This window comes from Lepus europaeus, chromosome 1 (genome assembly GCF_033115175.1).
Source record: "Lepus europaeus isolate LE1 chromosome 1, mLepTim1.pri, whole genome shotgun sequence".
NCBI lineage: Eukaryota > Metazoa > Chordata > Mammalia > Lagomorpha > Leporidae > Lepus > Lepus europaeus.
The window spans coordinates 140,601,295-140,620,646 of NC_084827.1; the positions used below are offsets into that span (position 1 = coordinate 140,601,295).

Below are 19,352 nucleotides of genomic sequence, written 5' to 3' on the forward strand. Positions count from 1 at the left end.
AAGTCTGGAAAGCAGCCACATTTGTATTTTTGAATAAGAAGTGAGTACAAAACCTTACTGAAGAACTCTGGCAGAAAAAAAACATATTACACGGCAGAATGGTGGAAAGCAGAGAACCTCCACAGGCACAAATTGTATAGTCAGATCACCAGCTCTGCAAGTTTAGGCAAGTCAAATAACTTCTCTGGGACTCAGTTTCTCCAACTGATGATGGGAGGAGCTGGCACTATGGTGTAGTAGGCTAAGCCTCCACCTGCAGCGCTGGCATCTCAAAAGGGTGCCAGTTCACATCCCATCTGCTCGTCTTTCTATCCAGCTCTCTGCTTATAGCCTGGGAAAGCAGAAGATGGCCCAAATGCTTGGGCCCCTGCACCCCCGTGGGAGACTCAAGAGGAAGCTCCTGGCTTCTGGCTTCAGATCAGATCAGCTCCGCCTGTTGTGGCCATTTGGGAACTGAACCAGTGGATGGAAGACCTTTCTCTCTGTCTCTCCCTCTCTCTGTCTGTTACTCTACATCTCAAATAAATAAAAATTAAAAAAGAAACTGATGATGGGATTGGACTAGACTGGCAATACTGCTAATGTTTCACTATCCTGTGATCTGACAGCTTCACTTTCAAATCTCTCTCATTAGCTAAAAAGTCCATCAACAGGAATCTGTCCTTAGTTCCAGGGATCACCCTTGAAGTTACTACTCAAGGTGAGAACCTGTGAGTGATGAGACAGACCAGGAAACAAATTCTATGGATACCTTCAAGGATGGGGAAGAGAGTTAGGTTCTTGTGTTGCAATGAAGCTGGAGAAGAGCAGTAATGACAGACTCAAATTATAAACACGTTTGATTTTGCAGTTTTGAGGACTTGGTAGGCTTAGTAGCTTCTTTCTGATATATGTGAACTATGTAACTGATAGCATTTTCACTCTTGGCTGCAAAGAAGCTTAGTGCGAATTCATGCTCATTCGCAGTCACTGTGTTAAATTTTATGGTTTCTATATTTGTTTCCTCCCTGTCCTAACTTTTCTACTTCTAATTTTTCACATGTCTTTTATTGCAAGCCAAGCTCAAATCTTTTATGGAAAAAATTGGAGCACATATGAATATCATAAACACAAACATGTTGGAAGTCTTCTTCTCTAATTGTGATATACAAACAAAAATAGCACATATGAAGATGCGCTTCACCTTGGTTACTTATTTTCAAAATTTAATTTGGCTTGGGGAGATCAAATATATAAAATGGCATAATTTGGGAAAAGTGTAAATTGGAAAATTGAAGAAAGCACAAATTGCAACAATATTTGTACCGTTTTTATTTGTAAAAATAACAATCTGAATGCATTTCCAGAGTATATTACAGTTAAGTACTTCATTACATTACTAGAGCATTCAGTAGTCGCGAAAGCATGAAACTGTGCTTGAGAAGATTCAGACTGGTTCAAAGTCATTCACTGAACTAAAAGTCATTTCCCTCATTTTTACAGTCATGGCATTTACCAGAGTCATTCAACTCCAATTTATATAAGAAAACATTACAGACAAAATTCCACTGAAATCATCAAACAATATTTTATGCTGTTACAAATATGTTATGCAAAATATAACACTGGCACCAGATTTGTTTCATCGTGCTTCGCAAAGATATATTGCACATGCTAAAGCATAAAATATGCAGACAAAACTACCAAACAAAAGATATTTGCATTGAATTTTTAGATCACTGCATAAGAAACGCATAGAATTACATTTTGTACACACACTCAGATTGTCACTATCTTAAAACACTTTTGCCCTATAATACTGACCTATGGTTTACAGTTTTGTAAGAAGAAAGCATTTCAGCACTACAAAACCAAACATTATTCCTATAGAAAACTTTAGCATTTTCATTTCAAAGCAAGAAAAAGGGGAAATAGGAAAAAAGATACTTTATACATTCAAAGAAAGGTTGAAATGAAAACTCACTGGTATTATATTGCTAACACTCCAATGAAAAAAATACAAAACATTTCACAAAACATTATCAGAATATACAAATATAAAAAGGCACTCTAACTTGATATTACAAGACAAATAAGGGATGAATTCTTCAACCAACACAACAGATAAGCAAACCAAGTTGCTCAACAGTACAAAGAATAACTAGTGCAGCAAATCCATTTGATGTTCCTGTTCTAATTTAATAATAAAATAATAAATCAAGCAGCTGTTGACTGCCTCAAGTACCAAAACATACTATGGTGCCCTTTTAGTAGTGATAAATAGAAATCCCCTGAGCTATTTACTGTAGAATCATAGCAGATTTTAGGCAATTTGGAGATAGTAATGTATATACCAAAGACAGGCAGACACTGGCGAATAGGTAAGTGCATACAGCATCGTGATCCCTGCGGCTATGGTTAAAATACAGCCTAAAAATAACACGTTTAGGTAAAAGCACGAAGCAACTAAGACTCAATTAAAAACACAAAGTTTTCTGGTTCATTTTTTCTTAAAAAGCTCTATTGCAAACATAAATTTGTTCTAAGAGATGTAATTGAAACACACAGAAATTACAGTTTTTGTAAAAGTCATTTCTTAAAAAAAGAAATTTAGTCTTGGGGACAGGGAGAATTGGAGGGAGGGCTAGAAAGACATTGATTGATTCAACAAGCAGTTCATTGTGAGCATGATTTTATTTTGTTCCTTTGTCTTCCTCCCTTGAGAGAGAGGGAGAGAGAGTGGGGGAAAATCTAAAAGCAGCCCCATGGAGAAAAATGTCTCATGGTCGCTCACTGCTTGGCTGAAATGATCCTTGTACTCTCTGCTACTCTACAGGAAAAATGTCAATGCTGCTTCGCAGGCATTTCATCTTCTGCCTTAAATGCCAACTGAGCAAGATTTCCATTCACTTCCAGAAAAAAGACACCGCAGTATATTGTGCTTCTTCAATACAGCATCTCCCTTATTTTCAGGGTTTTGGTAAAAAGAGAAGGTTATTATTGCTCATTACCAATTTACCTATTTCTTTAAACATGTATCTTCTCTAAAATAACAAAAGGGCAGAAGAAGGAGGGGAGCACCACACCAAGAATTCAAAACATAATGGTGGTGGTGTTGAAAAATTTCAGTTGAAATTAGTATCAGTTTTATAAGTCCTTCGAACAAGTTCTCAATTATAAAGAACCTAATATGAGTTTTAATTAAATCCAGGATATTAAAAGAACAAGAGTAAAGTCTTTTATAGCTGAATGAAAAATACAACCCAGGATCTGTATTTGATCCAGGTACAACTTAACACTGTTTTAACAAATATCTCACATACACTATAAAATAGAAATTTCCAGGGTAAAAAATGGAACCCATTATAAATTGTTGAGTAGGACTGTCCTAATGGGACATTATTTTTCCTGTCTCTTCCTCAAGTGGAAAAAAGCATGAGAGCTGGTGATTTTTATTTCTCCTCTTGGCACAGTGCCCACACACTGACCTATTTCCCACTGGGTTACTGGGACCCTGGTTTTTCAGCATAGTTTGGGGTATTTCTGGACTTTCTTTGGGCCACTCTCACGTAGTCACATTTCGGTTTTCCTGTTGCAGAAGAGCATATGGACTGCAATGTCTGCTAAGCTCTAAGTCGGCTACACGCCGAGGCTGAGTGTGAATGAAGGTGAGGGCCAGCTGGGAGCTCAGCAGTGGAAATGCTGGGTGTGGCCCCAGGGCTGTTGGCTAGCCCAGGGTCAAATATTTTTTCCACTTTTTTGTTATTCTAAATAAGATATATAGCAATTAAAACAGAGAACAAACAATGGATGTTTCCTCAGCATTTGTTTCATTTCAAATAAATATAAACACATTTACATCAAAAGTATATGGACATTTTCTCTAGTTTGGCAAAAAACAAAAAAACTGTGGTCAACACATCATCAGTTACAAATGTTAAGCTGTCAACTAGAAATCTGTATCATAAGAAATATAAAATACAACAAAGACTGGTATGCAAAAAGGTTACATTCTAACTCCATAGAAAAACTACTTCAGTTCTCACTTGCATTTTGAAGAAAAAAAGTTTAAATCTTCCATTTCAGACTGAAGCATTTTGGTCCTCATGGGTAGCTGGTTGATGAACTACATACATATCTACATACACATATATGTGTGAGTATGTATGTGCATAATTTTTAAAGAGTCTCATTCTTCCTTTTGTACAGCTGTTCCAGGGGTGGAACGGGGTCCGTTTGACCTAGAAGCTTTGGCAGAGGGAGCAGACACAGTATTCACTACGTTGATTTTATCATCAAGCAACTGGCAATTGGCTGTAATTTCCATATCACCCATTTCCACTTCTTGCTTTCACTTTCTTTGTTCATTTTTGCAGGCACACTTTCACTCACTTGGCAATGACCTTGACTGAGAAGCTCATTTAACATTTTACTACTGAAGAGCAATGCTGATGATTCTGATGCATTTGAAAAGTTAGTATGTTGATTTAAGAATCAACGATCAAAGGGTAGTTCCCTTTTAAATTTGCATATTGTCTGAAAGTTTTGGTACAATATAATTTTCACTGGAAGTGTTATGCGATAGATTTGGGTTCAATCACTCAGGTGAAAATTAGTGACAGGATTGTTATCGGGAGCACTAGGGTGCCACATTTATGTTAAAAAACAATTTAGAAAAGCAAGTTCCATCTTTCAATTCATCCGGCAACTTTAACAAAGACAAAGTTCTCAGAAAGAACTCAGAAAGAAGTTCTGGATATTTAAGTGCTTATTTGAGAAGACATAAACAGCTGGCCTCTCTTACAAAGATTATTACAGGCATTACTCTGAAGATGAACACCTTTACCTTTGGCTTCTAGTGAGGAAGTAAACATCAAAGTGAGGCATTTCCTACCCACTCTTCCCTCCCCTCCCAGGGGACAGGAATGCCACACTGATACACTTCCCAGAACTCTCTGCTGAGTACAGGAAAAAAAAACTTTTCACAAGAAACCACTGCCTCTCTGTTGCATTATCCCCAAAGAAAAAGGATTAAATACATTTTAAAAATCCCTTACTTAGTGTGCTCGCTTCGGCAGCACATATATTAAAAATTCCTTACTTAAAATGAGAGGTAGACTTTCATGAAAGTACCCAAGGAAACAGCAAACAAAACAAAACTGGGCCCATTTCTAGGTGTTTCAGCCTAGCTGCCCTTCCTCTGTTTAATTCCTTCCCTACTGGCTTCTGGAAGCTCAGGCCCCAAATAACACTTGGATAGCAACCTGGAATTTAAGCCTCTTTCCCTTCCTCCAACACCAGTGATCAAAGAAAAGCTTCTACAGTGCAAAGTCAGAATGTTTCCGAATCAGAATCATTTTCATTGTACCCATCCTCCGAGCCTATGTTGTTACTGCACAGGCTAACCATGCTACCCAGATTGGAGAGGGTCGTCCTGCTCAAATTGTCTTTTTTTAAACACACGAAGTTGACAGCCGTCATTGTACTGGAAGGAGAAAAAGGCATCATGGTAGCCAAAATGAGGGCCAGGCAGTCAGCCACGTCTTTGTTAGGAGCACAAGCCAGGGCCGGGGTATGACCTGGGCATAAACGTAGACAAGGCAGTGGTTAGTCCCAGGGCGTCCAGAGGAGGCGCGAGCATTCCACAGTACATCTCCTAATCCACCCACGTGGAGATGTATGCCGAGTTAGAAATCATGCTAGGTCAAAGGCAGAGGGGCTTCTCACACGTCATGCTGGCCGGGGTGGGGTGGGGGGAGGCTAGGGAGGGAGGGAGACATTTGATGGAAGGGCTTTGGTTTGGGTTTTTTATTTTTATTTTTTTTACAGCTCACACGACCACAGTAAGCACAATATTTTCTGAGGTTAGAATTCCAGCCTTCATCTAGTAAACAGAAACATGAGGAGGTGGGGGGTGGGACACAGCTAAAAAAAAAAAAAAAAACAAAAACAAAAAAAACCAGCAACAGGACAACCAGGAAGATGTCTCCACTTGCAAGCACATACATACACACCACGAGCCTTGGACCCAGGCAGGACAGGACTCTCATTCTGAGAACAATGACTTCCCATTGTAGCTAATTGTGTGTCGGATTAGAGAAGGCACTGAAATTAGATGACTGTGAGTGACTAATGCCATTTTGTCACTTTATATATATATATAAATGTAAAATATACACCAACGAACTGGCTTTAGAAAAATGGAGGCATTTGAGATCAGATACAAGAAGCTGTAACTGTTTAAGATTAAAAATTTACTAGCAGTTAAGAGAAATTTAATAGGATTTCCAAAAATAGCCACCCCACCAAGCAAAGTCCTAAATCTGAAATGCGACAGATGTGGAAAAATTGCCATCCTTGCCATAATTACAGTTGTGTCATTCTCTACCATTCACACTTGATGGGTCCAGTCCAGGTGAGAAACCGACCTCCACAACCAGTTTGGGGAGATAGAATAATTCTCTGATTTAATTACTACCCTACCATTACCATCATTATCTCTGCTGGCCAAAGTTTGTACACCATAGAGGGTAGCGCACTCACTCAGTCATCAAGAGGAACTAGCTCAATAAAACTTAACATTTCATTGGTTTGCTTATCATCACTTGACCTGGCCCTCCCTCGCCACTCCCCCTAGCCTTTAAGAGGTTATTCTTTCTGCTATGAAAAAAAACAAAATAAAACAAATGGACAAGAATATTAACATTCCATTCCATAAAGGATCAGCACTGAGTAAAAGAATTACGAAAATTCTGAACAAAACTGTTCCCAGACCTTTGGCATGTAGCTAAGCCTTGAGACAGACAAGTGCTCAGATGCAGAGTAATACTAGAAAAAAGGCAAAACTGATCTAGTTTGGACTCTTTGGAAAAAAAACTATAGGCCTCTGCATATCAATCCTAAGTGATAAGAGGGTGAGGAAAGGTGAAGTGGGAAAGCCAAGGAGATGGAGTAAGAGAGAAATTTCTGCACCTCATAGATGAGCCATGTTGGGGATGGAGCAGGGTACATGCTGGGTAAATGGGGCTGCAGAAACAAAACTACTAAGAGTTAGCTACTGATGTCAATATGGCTGCTTACTTCTGAGAAATAGGCATGAGCTGCTAATTCCAATACCTGTAATAAGCAGTTAATTGAGTTATATTAATACATTATAATATTTTAATTAAATGCCACATTTTTAAAAGTCAATTAATTCATAAATATCCAGAAGTTCCTCTTTTGCTCCCCAAGGTTAATTAATAGGTGTTATGCTTAATGTGGTTGCTTAGTACAATTCTAGGATTCATTAGTTTTCAAAATTTCTTAGGAAGCAGAGTAGAAAGCTTCTGTTAAGAATTAGCTCGTGTAGAAAAGAAACATTATATAGATCAGGAGAAGCTTTCAAGCCTGGACACTAATTTAAAATTTTTATTCATGTTCCCTAAATTCCCATACTGGGAATATGAGCTCTGATTTGGACTTAAAAAAAAAAAATGGTTTGATCTCAGAATGAATTGAAATACAATCAAAAACCTAGATTTTTTATCTGAGCCCTTGAGCATGCACTAATGACATGTGTAATCCCTAACTCTTCAGTGTACGCAGTTAGAATCCTGAATGCCAAGTTGGAAGGTGTTTTTTTTTTTTTTTTAATGAGTCTAAATGATTGTAACCACCACGCTGAGGAGTTAGAGACCAGCTGCTGACACATGCAGAATGGACAGCACTGGTGGGCTATAGGCAGACCATGTGTTTTACAAAATGACAGACAGGACAAATTAACCTTGCTGGACTTCTCACACACATGGGGCTTTCAAGAGGGAGAGGATTATTACTGCCTGTTCATAAGCTCCAATCTCTCTCATTTTCCTCTGGCTTCCATCGGCATATGGAAGACACAGGCAGTAATATTTATTTTTTCCACTTACCATTTTCATCTACAGCAAGCACACAGGCTCCTTTGGCCAGCAACTCCTCGACTACCACCTTCAAGCCATTGCGTGCAGCAATGTGGAGGGGTCTAAAAAACACAGCATCAAGCATCACCTGGGACACATATTTGTGTGATATTGGGGCATTCTAGTTAGCCTATCCCACTAAAAGGAAGACTTAACAAGATACTTATTGATCAAACATTTTCCAGGTGCTAATGCTCCAACTGTTTATACAGGTTTGCCCCAGATTTCTCTGTAGGTATTATACATACACTGCATCTCAATCCCAATGTCAGTAACAAGGAAGATAGAGAAAGAACACAGAACACACTGTATGGGGTTCTCGCTTGATTCCTACCATAGCCTTGAATCATTGTGGCACACAGGACAGGCATAGACATTATCCATACATGTGCAGGTACTTCAAAAAAGTTCATGCAACAACAGAATTAAAGGACAAGCTTCTTTTTAAATTTAACTTTTGAAAATTATTTGAGAAGTAGAGGAGAGAGGAAGAGACAGAGACTGACTCCCATCCATTTGTTCACTTTCCCCATGCTCACAGCAGCCAGAGCTGGGGATGAATTCAAGAGCCAGGAACACAGCCTTGGTCTCCCACGTGGGTGGCAGGAACCCAATTACTTGAGCCATCACTGCTGTCTGCCAGCCTCCATGCTACCAGGAGTCAAGAGATTCAGCCAGGAGTGGAACCCAGGCACTTTCACGTGAATGTGGACACCATAATCACTAAACATTTGCGCTAATAAGCTTATTCTGGTGCAAAAAAAAAAGTTAGAATATTTGCACAGTTTTAAAATAACACACATATTCCATGAACTTTTTGAAGTACCCTTGCATATAATCTCAAATCTTGTTATTACTAAAAGTACACAGATGTTTTACTGAATTCATAATACCTTAAAGAATAATGTCAACCTCAGCATACAGCACTATATACTACCTAAGAATCTTAAATGGAAAAATAAATTCCAATTGTCCTTTGTCTTTAAATCAAATGCATAAATAACTTTCTAGAATGGAAAATAAATCAGGTTTGAGATCTTTCACACCAAGGGTTACACTGAAACATATTAAAATATAATTGAGACAAATAGCTTAGAAACTCTTCAAATGTATTCTGGGAACCTGATTTATAAAACTGTCATTTTCCAGTTAGAATACATAATTCTAATATATAATACTAATGTGTCCATAAGCCTATATGATTTTTCTAACAGTCTGCTAAAATTATATTACTACAGAAGTATCAGCAAAGAAAAACACAGACCTTAAAAAAATTCTATGGCAGTGTATCAAAAAGAGGACTCTAAGCAAAACTGCCTAGCTATAACTGTGTATAGGCGACTGTCAGCCTCATGGAGAAAAATCCAGGTCTGCCTCTCTCACTGTTGTGCTCCCCAGTGCTAGCCTGACACACAGCAGGCTCCTAATACTTCTCGAAAAAATAACTGTGACTCTGGGTTCAAGTAAGACTTTAAGAGTTACTTACGTCTGCAGTGCATTATTTTTTGCATTAATAAGGCTCTCATCTTGTATCTTGTCAAGTATTAACAAGGCACATTTCTCATGACCCTAATAAAGAAGAAGTGATAAGAAACGTGAGACAAAGACACGGAGAGGTTCTTGAAAAATTACTTCACCATGCTTTACATTGCAAATGGATTTCCTCTGACTAAAAAAGTTCTACAAGGCTATTTTCTGAGAATTTAAAAAAAAAAAAAAAATGGGCCCCGAGTACTCTAGGATTCTAAATAAGGCCAATGAAAGAACTTGGTTAACATACATCTGAACTAAAAGGTTAACAGTTCTAAGATAATTGTTAGAATAAATGTCCAGAGGGCTCAACACATGCTAACTTGGCTAGCTCCGCTGGTACAGAGAGAATTAGGAGTACCCTTTAAATCCCTCACCCTGACATGTTATACACATATCAAGTCCAGACTCTCTCCTCAAGCCTTCAGTGACCACATCAGTGATCCATTTATCCTTGGAATTCTCACTGTATCAATTGTCTGCACACGCACCACCATTCACCACCTTGTATCGTGAAGGGACCCGACATCAGGAAAGCTCAGTCTTTTCTTCCTCAGCTAGCGGGAGATAGCTCTGTGCCTTGTGACAATTGGTGGTGGATAATTTAAAAAAACCCTCCTGTAACTTCAGGCCTGTTGGCCTTCTGAGGGGCCATGGCTTCCTAAGCGCCCATTAACCTATGTGTGGCCCACAGACCTCCAGCGTCAGTGTGACCTGGGACATCTCAGATGCCACTCCAGAACTCATAAAGTGGTATGGATTTTAACAAGAACTCCAAGTGATTTGTTTGCACAATAAAGTTTGAAAAACACTACACTTACATTCACTAACACACAACACCTTGAAAAAAACTTCATGAAACTGAGCACTGCTTGTGATTTCCATGGGATTTTCAGAGCACAAAGGAACCACTGAGACTTCTGGTATCACCTGGCTTAGGTAACACCCTCAATATTTTAACTATCTTGCAATTAATCACCATCACTGGTATCAGCTATTTAAGGGACACCATTAAATAGAATTTCAGAAATATCCCTGGAACTTTCAAAGTCACTGCTGGTAGAGTATACACAATTGTAACCTTATCAGACAATGATTTTTTTTTAAAGATTTATTTATTTATTTATTTGAAAGGGAGAGTTACAGAGAGGCAGAGGCAGAGGCAGAGAGAGAGAGAGAGAGAGAGAGAGGAGAGAGGAGAGAGGAGAGAGGAGAGAGGAGAGAGGAGAGAGGAGAGAGGAGAGAGGAGAGAGGAGAGAGGAGAGAGGAGAGAAGAGAGAGAGGTCTTCCATCCACTGGTTCACTCCCCAAATGGCTGCAACGAGGGAATGGAGCCAGTCTGAAGCCAGAACCAGGAGCTTCTTCTGGGTCTCCCACGTGAGTGCAGGGGCCCAAGGACATGGCCATCTTCCACTGCTTTCCCAGGCCATAGCAGAGAGCCGGATCAGAAATGGAGCTGCCAGGACTTGAACCAGCACCCACATGGGGTGCTGGCACTGCAGATGGTGACTTTACCCAATACATCACACCACTGGCCCCATGATTGGTCTTTAAAATGTTCATATCCTTAAGCTCAATAATTCTACACTAAGGAATGAATAAGGGATAAATCTTAAAGGAATGAATAAGGAATGAATCTTAAAGGAATGAATAAGGATCCCTCAAAAGGATTTCTCGACAGTAAGCATTATTTATAATAGCATATTTGAAAAGAAGATATCCATCTAAGAACAGGGGATGGATTGAATAAAGGATGGTGTAGTCCTAAGATGAAGCACCACCCTGGCGCTGTGGCACAGCAGGTTAAAGCCACTGCCTGCGACACCAGCATCCATATGGGCACCAGTCAGTCCTGGCTGCTCTACTTCTTCTTCTTTTTTTTTTTTTTAAGATTTTATTTATTTATTTGAGAGGTAGAGTTACAGATAGTGAGAGAGAGAGATAGACAGAGAGAAAGGTCTTCTGTCCGTTGGTTCACTCCTCAAATGGCCGCAACGGCCGGAGCTGCACCCATCCGAAGCCAGGAATCCCAGTCTCCCAAGCGGGTGTAGGGGCCCAAGGACTTGGGCCATCTTCTATTGCAGAAAGCTGGATTGGAAGAGAAGCAGCCAGGACTAGAACTGGTGCCCATATGGGATGCTGGCGCCGCAGCGGAGGATTAACCTAGTGCACCACAGCTCCGGCCCCTGCTCTACTTCTGATCCAGCTCCCTGCAAATGGCCTGGGAAAAGCAGTGGAAGATGGCCCAAGTGTTTGGGCTCCTGCCACCCACATGGGAGACCTCAATAAAGCTCCTGACTCCTGACTTCGGCCTGGCCCAGTGCTGGCCCTTGGGGAAATCTGGGCAGCGAACCAGCAGATACATTTCTCTCTTTTTGTCTCTCCCTCTCTCTCAGTAACCCTAACTTTCAAATAAATAAATCTTTTTAGAAACCATAAAGAATTATGTCTAAAAGAAAGACATTCATAATGTGTGATTCAGTAATAACATAAGATTATAAAACAATATGATCTCACTTTTGTAAAATCATATTTATAGATAAACATATACATGAATACATATTTGCATTAAATATATATGTCCCTGAAATCTCATATGGGAGCAGGAACCTTGATAAACATATGGACACAATGCTATTTAAGAAAAATTAAGTTCTTTGTAAAAAAAATTAAGTTCTTTGTAAGAACTATGTACCAAGGTTAACTGAAAATGAATCTTAATGGGGAATGGGACTGGGAAGGTGAGAGGGAAGAGGAGGAGGGGTGGGAGTGTGGGTGGGAAGGTGGTATGGTGGGAAGAATAGCTATATTTCTAAAGTTGTATTTATGAAATTTGTATTCCTTAAAAATAAATTTAAAATATTAAAATTAAAATTAAAAAAGAACTATGCATCAGAAAAAAAAGGATAAAGTAAAATGTGCATTTATTTGCCTCATATTATTTTTGGCTATGTTATTACAATGTCTTCAAGTAGAACAAATAAAAATAAATTAAATGGCTTATATTTTATTTTTTTGAAGATTTATTTATTTGAAAGGCAGAGTGACTCAGAGAAAGAGAAAGAGAAAGAGAAAGAGAAAGAGAAAGAGAAAGAGAAAGAGAAAGAGAAAGAGAGAGATCTTGGGGACTAGTGTTGTGGCACAGCGGGTAAAGCAGCCACCTGCAGTGCTGACATCCCATATGGGCACTGGTTTGAGACCCAGCTGCTCCACTTCCAATCAAGCTCCATGCTAATGGCCTGGGAAAGCAGTGGAGGATGGCTGAAGTGTGTGGGCCCCTGCACCCACATGAGAAACCTGGACGAAGGAAGCACCAGGTTCCTGGCTTCGGCCTGATCCGGCCTCAGCTATTCCAGCCATTTGGGGAGTGAACGAGAGAATGGAAGTTCTCCCTCCCACCCTCCTTCTCTGTGTCACTCTGCCCTTCAAATAATAACAAAATAAATCTTGAGAGAAAAAAAAAAATATATAGGGGTCTGTGCTGTGGCACAGCGGGTAAAGCCACAGCCTGCAGTGCCAGCATCCCTTACGGGTACCGGTTGAATCCCAACTGCTCCACTTCTGATCCAGCTCTCTGCTATGGCCTGGGAAAGCAGCAGCAGATGGCCCAAGTCCTTGGGCCCCTGCACCTGCGCGGGAGACCCAGAAGAAGCTTCTGGCTACTGGCTTTGGACAGACACAGCTCCAGCTGTTGCAGCCAACTGGGGAGTGAACCAGTGGATGGAAGACCTCTCTCTCTCTCTCTCTGCCTCTCCTTCTCTCTCTGTGTAATTCTGACTTTCAAATAAATAAATAAGTCTTAAAAATATATATATAGATCTTTCATCCACTGGCTTACTCTCTAAATGGCTGCAATAGCTAGGTCTGGGCCAGGCTGAAGCCAGGAGCCAGGAACTCCACCTGGGTCTTCCATATGGGTGGCAGAGGCCCAGGTATTTGGCCATCTTCCACTGCCTTCCCATGTGCATTAACAGGAAGCTGGATCAGAAGTGGTGCAGCCAGGACTCTGAAAATAGTATTCTGATATGGTATGCTGGTGTTCTAAGTGGCAGCTTAACCTGCTGTGCTACAACACTGGCCCCTATATTTCAGAAGTCATAGAATTAAAGTCTTAACCTACTCAGTGGTTCACAACCAAGGAGACAGATCCAGTGGCAGCATCAAAACAGACAGTGGTGAGTAAGCGCAAATGCTACGGAAAGCTTGTGCTCATTATTCAGGGTGACACAGCACATTCCCGCCTGCCCTCCCCATTCCACTTACACTTGAAAACACCCTGGGGAAATAGACTTCCTAAACGACAGAATTCTAGTGCCATCATTATTATTCTAATTATTTTTACAATGCCAAGTCACAGTGGTGGGCATTTGGTAGAGCAGTTAGGATGCCACTTGGGATGCCCACATCCCACACTGGAGTGCCTGGCTTCACATTCTCTCCGTGCTCAGATTCCTGCTTCCTGCTGATGTGCACTCTCAGAAGCAACAGGTGATGGCTAAGCAGTTGGGTCCCCATCAGACACAAGGGAGAGCAACACTGAGTTCTCGGTTCTCAGCTGTTGTGGGCATTTGGGGAGTGAACCAGTAGGTGGGAGAGCTCTGCCTATCTGTCTCCCTGTTTTTCAAATGAAATAAATAAATATTTTAAAATTAATTTTAAAACCCCTTAGTAACAGTATTTTAAATTCATTTACATACTTTACTACTAGCCAAATGTAAGGGTGTATTCAAGTCCTTATCCTTTATGGTCAGATCAGCCTGGGCACTGTTCACCAAAATATCTATAGAAAAAGCCAAAAGAGGGTTATTTAGATTAGATGCTAATCACATACATTTTCAACAAGTTATTACAAAAATGACATTCTATTAGTACAGTTCCCATCTGATGTTTTGAAAGAAAAAAAGGAACAATTTATTGCTATATTTGTTCTAGCTCCAATATCAACAGGCATTAATTTTATTTTACAGCTTTTCATTAAGACCAGTTAGACGATTCTGCTGTTTTACCAGGTTTCTAAATGCTCAGAAATGCCACTGCACAAAGGTTGGCTCACTCTGGCAAGGTCCACTAATGATCAAGTCACAGGGAACTGAAAATGCCCAAGCACATAGTTAGGTGGCTTAACTGAAACTGTTTGTGGCCCCTTTTCACAAGTGCACGCCAAGAACACGACTGATTTTTCAAATTCCCATTATTTTTGTTTCTGGGGAAGCATGAATATGAAGTCCACATGACAAGCACATACCCACGGCGCCCGCCTGTCCGTTCTCAGCAGCCATCATCAGCGCCGTTTTCCCTGAATTGTCTACCGCATTCACTTGAGCGTTGTGTCTCAAAAGAAGCTGCAGGCACTCCACGTGGTCAGCAAAGGCTGCTGCATGGAGGGGTGTCCTCAAGAGTTCAAGCAAATACGATTTTAGTCCTTTACACTTTACCCTGTATTTGATAAACGCCTGAGAAACACACGCATGGTAGTGTCTTCAGGAGTTAAAACTTCTCAGTTCACGGGGACACTGATCAGGGTAGACTCTGAAGTGTCACCTACGCATATGGCAGTCCCTAGAATTGGGGAGGGGTGTATGCAGTAGCCCTGTTAATATTATTAGCATCTTTAGTTTCCCTTTAATCTTGAGACCCAGTGAGTTCATTCTCATCTTTGAGATAGATATTTGCAAAACTAAGTCTTCACATTGTAGGTAATTAGCTGATTAAGTACAAAATTTTTAAGAGTCTATGTCATCTAATATGGGTGGCTGATTTCTCTGGAAGGACAAATTGGCATTATTTGTCAAAATTAAAAACTTATTGGGGGGCCAGTGCTGTGGTAGTGGGTAAAGCCGCCGCCTGCAGTGCTGGCGTCCCATATGGGTGCTGGTTCAAGTTCTAGCTGCTCGACTTCTGATCCACCTCTCTGCTGTGGCATGGGAAAGCAGTAGAGGATGGCCCAAGTCCTTGGGCCCCTTCACCTGCATGAGAGACCCAGAAGCTCCTGGCTTCTGGTCTTGGATTGGCTCAGCTCCAGCTGTTATGGCCATCGAGGAATGAACCAGAGGATGGAAGACCTCTCTCTCTCTCTCTTGCTCTGCCTTTGCCTCTCTGTAACTCTGCCTTTCAAATAAATAAATAAATAAATCTTTAAAAAAACTTATTGGGACTGGCCTTGTGGCACAGCACGTTAAGCTGCCACTTGTGACACCTGTAACCCATAGAAGTGCTTCCTGCATCTGAGAAGGCAGTGGATGATGGTCCAAGCACTTGAGCCCCCGACAACCATGTGGGAGACTCTGGTAAAGTTCCTGGCTCCTAGTTTCCAATTGGCCCAGACCTGGCTGTTGAAGCCAGGCAGTGAACTAGTGGATGGAAACTATCTTTCTCTCTCTCTCTGTCTCTTCCTCTCTCTCTGTTACTCTGCCTTTCAAATAAATAAAGTCTTTAAAAAGACATACAATTAAAAATACTGATCTTTTAGCCTAGGACATTATTTTCAGATATACTTGGTCATATGTACAGACATGTGTATGAGAATGTTCATTAAACTACTCTGAAATAGCAAAATATTGGAGACAATCTAAATGTTTTTCAAAAGAGGAGAGGCAAAGTAAAACCTAGTAAGCCAGTCAATGAAATGACGCAGTTTTAGAAGGAATACAGTAGGGGTGGCTTTTGGTATAGCAGTTAAGATAGTACTCCAACAGTATTTTTTTTTTTCACTTTGTGTTGCTATATGGGGGCAAACTGTTGAAATCATTACCTAATATATACTGAACTGATCTTTTGTATATAAAGAGAATTGAAAATGAATCATGATGTGATTGGAAGGGGAGAGGGAGCGGGAAAGGGGAGGGTTGTGGGTGGGAGGAAAGTTTTGGGAGGGGGAAGCCATTGTAACCCATAAGCTGTACTTTGGAAATTTATATTCATTAAATAAAAGTTTAATTAAAAAAAAAGATACAACATCTGCTCTTGATATAGCTTCCTGCTAACAGATACCCTGGGAGGACAGCAGGAGATACCATAAGTAAGTGGGGCCCTGACACCATGTGGGAGACCCAGATTGAGTTCTGGGTTCCTGGCTTTGACCTGGCCCTGATGCAGTTAATGTAGGCATCTGGAGAATGAGCCAGTAGACAAGACTGCCTCTTTCTGTCTTTCAAATAGATGAAAATAAATAATTTGTTTAAAAAATGCAATATGAAAAATCCATATATCCTGCTATGGAAAAATCTCTAAAATATACTGAAACAGAGCACTGTGACAGAATGCATAAATTCTTTTGCATAAAAAGAACTGTGTGTGTGCATGTGTATGTATGTGTATATATATTATATATATGTTGGTAGATACGTATAGAAAATATTTAGAGGGATTGAAAAATTTGGAAAGAACCGAGTATAGGTCTTTGAAAAGGCTGAGGATTCTGGGATAACAGGGGGATTTCTTTTAATTATATATTCTTCATAAAACTTAATTAAAAAAAAAAAAACATGTTCATAGGGCCAACACTGTGGCATAGTGAGTAAAGCCACCACCTGCAGTGCTGGCATCCCATATGGGTGCCCATTTGAGTCCTGGCTGCTCCACTTCTGATCCAGCTCTCTGCTTACAGCCTGGGAAACTGTGGAAGATGGCCCAACCCGTTGGGCCCCTGCATCCACGCTGGAGACTGAAAGAAGCTCTGGACTCCTGGCTTTGGATCAGCTGAGCTCCAGTCATTGCAGACATTTGGGGAGTAAACCAGTGGATGGAAGACCTCTCTCTCTCTCTCTGCCTCTGCCTCTGCCTCTGCCTCTCTGTAACTCTGCCTTTCAAATAAATAATAAATAAATGCTTTTTTTTTTAAAGTCATGCTCATGTATTGCTCTTTTCAAGTAAAAAAAAATAGGTCTCTGGCTACTGTGAAATTGCAAAACAGAGACTATGCTGTATAAGACATAAGGCAACACCATCTCAGGGGCACTTACCTGCCTTTGTCGTCTCTGCAACTGACAATACTAGAATCTATGGCCCCGAGTAACAGTGATGCACAGTTCTCATGATCATTGATTCTGAAATGAAAATGGACTTTCATGTAAAAATTTCATTCTTCTAAAATTTATATTTTCCCTCCTATCCCATCTTCCTATGCACTGGGTATCTAACAAGCTGGTGCATTTTTTAAAATTCTCATGTAAGTATTTGTGGTACATTTCAGTGACAGACTCTGTAATCTTTAGAGGTTACTTCCGAATCTCTACATGGAGGTAGGAGTTCGCTGCAGAGCACTGACACAAGATCCCTTGTAAGAAGTTTTTATATTACAAAGTGAAAAAGATAGGTTCCTTAAGATTTAAAATAACTCTATCACTGACATTGTCTTTATGCCTCCAACATTTTCCCAACCAAATCACACAGCTTTATGAAAAATCCAGAGACAATGTCGAGACAAGGCATCCTCAGGTCTTGGGTCCTCAGGATGACCGTGGAAGGCTGACCTAAGTCACTACATTCTCTAAACAATGGCTTCACACTAGGAGACTGGGGCAAAAATTACATTTATCCAAAAAGGACTTACAACATATGAAGAATGGAGAATTACAATATACAAAACCGTCTTCCTGGCATAAAATCTCTCCAGCCGTATGTACACAAATTAGTGAAATGTTGACTTAAGTTTAGAACTCAGCAGGCAAATGAGAGTTATATCAGAAAAATTCTTTACATCATTGCAATCCGAAGAATTTCACATTTCATAGCTTACCCTACCAGGCAGTTAGTTTCCCTAAAATGGAATGTGAACCACTCTGGAGCTGTGGCATACCACCAAAGGCTGGGGGCCACACTTTACTATCAGACTTATTTGCTTCAGCAGAAAAATGGAATATTTCAGTCTTATCTGTAACCTGGATGCCTTTTTCCTTTCCTAAAATATAATTTCTCCATATTTGTTAAAAGAACTAAAGCAACACCATTAATTTCCAGCATTTTTACTTACATTGCACAGTGCAGTGGAGTAAAGGGATTACCAACAAATTTGCGGAAACATTTTTGCTCCAAAAGAACCTCTATGCAGTTTTCATTACCTGTAAGGAATCAAAAGAATTTAGGGAGTCTCTAGGAAATTTTGTTCCACACAATGTTTTTTTCATTAAGTACTGAGTTCTAGCTCATGAATTTTCCTGAATTGGCTGACTATTCATTTTCCATAGAATGAAATTTACAAAATGCCAAAATGCTATTAACTATGTTCACAGGTGTTCTAAGACATAATGAACAAATAAAACAGTAAAGGCCATATGTTTTGGTGCAGAGAGAGAGAGACGGCTTCTCATTTTAAGCAGAATAGGTTCTATATTAACATAGGCAAGCTTCAATATGCCTATATTTATAAAAGGAAATTGACTTTTCACCCACATGAATAAGTTGACTTACAGTTATGTACCCTGGTGAAGGGGAGAAGACACATATGAAATGATGCATGTGAAAATGCTAGGACTCTAAAATCCTAGGTAAATGGCACTAGGAACAGTCCTTAGCACATGGTAAGCATCCATAAGTATCTTTTTAATAAGCAGATGAATGAATGCGAGGAATTATTTTCAGCGAAAAAGCAGGTGGTTTCCAAATCAGCTGACCTTGAGAATTACACAAGATCTCAGCTCCATCAGCTTACATGCCATGTGGTCGGGCAGTTTACTTGGTTTCTGTGAACCCTAGTTTCCAATATATACAAGACTGGCTATGAACACCTGTTCTACTTATGTCACAGGATGATGGGAGCTTTACCAACACAAGACCCAGGTGGGAAGGCTTCGCTACTTGGTCTTGGAATACAGATTGCTGTGCTCGAACTCTTCTTAGCTACACTCAGTGCTACAATAGTGAAAGTTTCCTAGGACCTAACCAGGACTGATGTAGACTGGACAA

At 40.2% G+C, this 19,352-nt stretch overlaps 1 protein-coding gene across 8 annotated transcripts in view; it reads right to left on the bottom strand.

The window, feature by feature from the left end:
- Window positions 1-1,297: 1,297 nt before the first annotated feature.
- Window positions 1,298-19,352, bottom strand: part of ANKRD44 (ankyrin repeat domain 44) — a 360,603-nt gene continuing 342,548 nt past the window's right edge. For 2 of the 8 annotated variants that reach the window (XM_062189505.1, XM_062189498.1), the window contains exons 22-28: window positions 18,421-18,508; window positions 17,411-17,494; window positions 14,695-14,840; window positions 14,147-14,229; window positions 9,406-9,488; window positions 7,890-7,981; window positions 1,298-4,227 (exon numbers count right to left, since the gene is read on the bottom strand). In XM_062189505.1, coding sequence (XP_062045489.1) covers window positions 4,169-4,227; window positions 7,890-7,981; window positions 9,406-9,488; window positions 14,147-14,229; window positions 14,695-14,840; window positions 17,411-17,494; window positions 18,421-18,508 — 635 coding nt within the window. In that variant the 3' untranslated portion in view covers window positions 1,298-4,168. Of the gene's footprint in view, window positions 5,740-5,788; window positions 7,096-7,889; window positions 7,982-9,405; window positions 9,489-14,146; window positions 14,230-14,694; window positions 14,841-17,410; window positions 17,495-18,420; window positions 18,509-19,352 lie in introns of those variants that run through there. The other 6 variants (XM_062189491.1, XM_062189486.1, XM_062189520.1 and 3 more) reach the window with 4 other exon arrangements.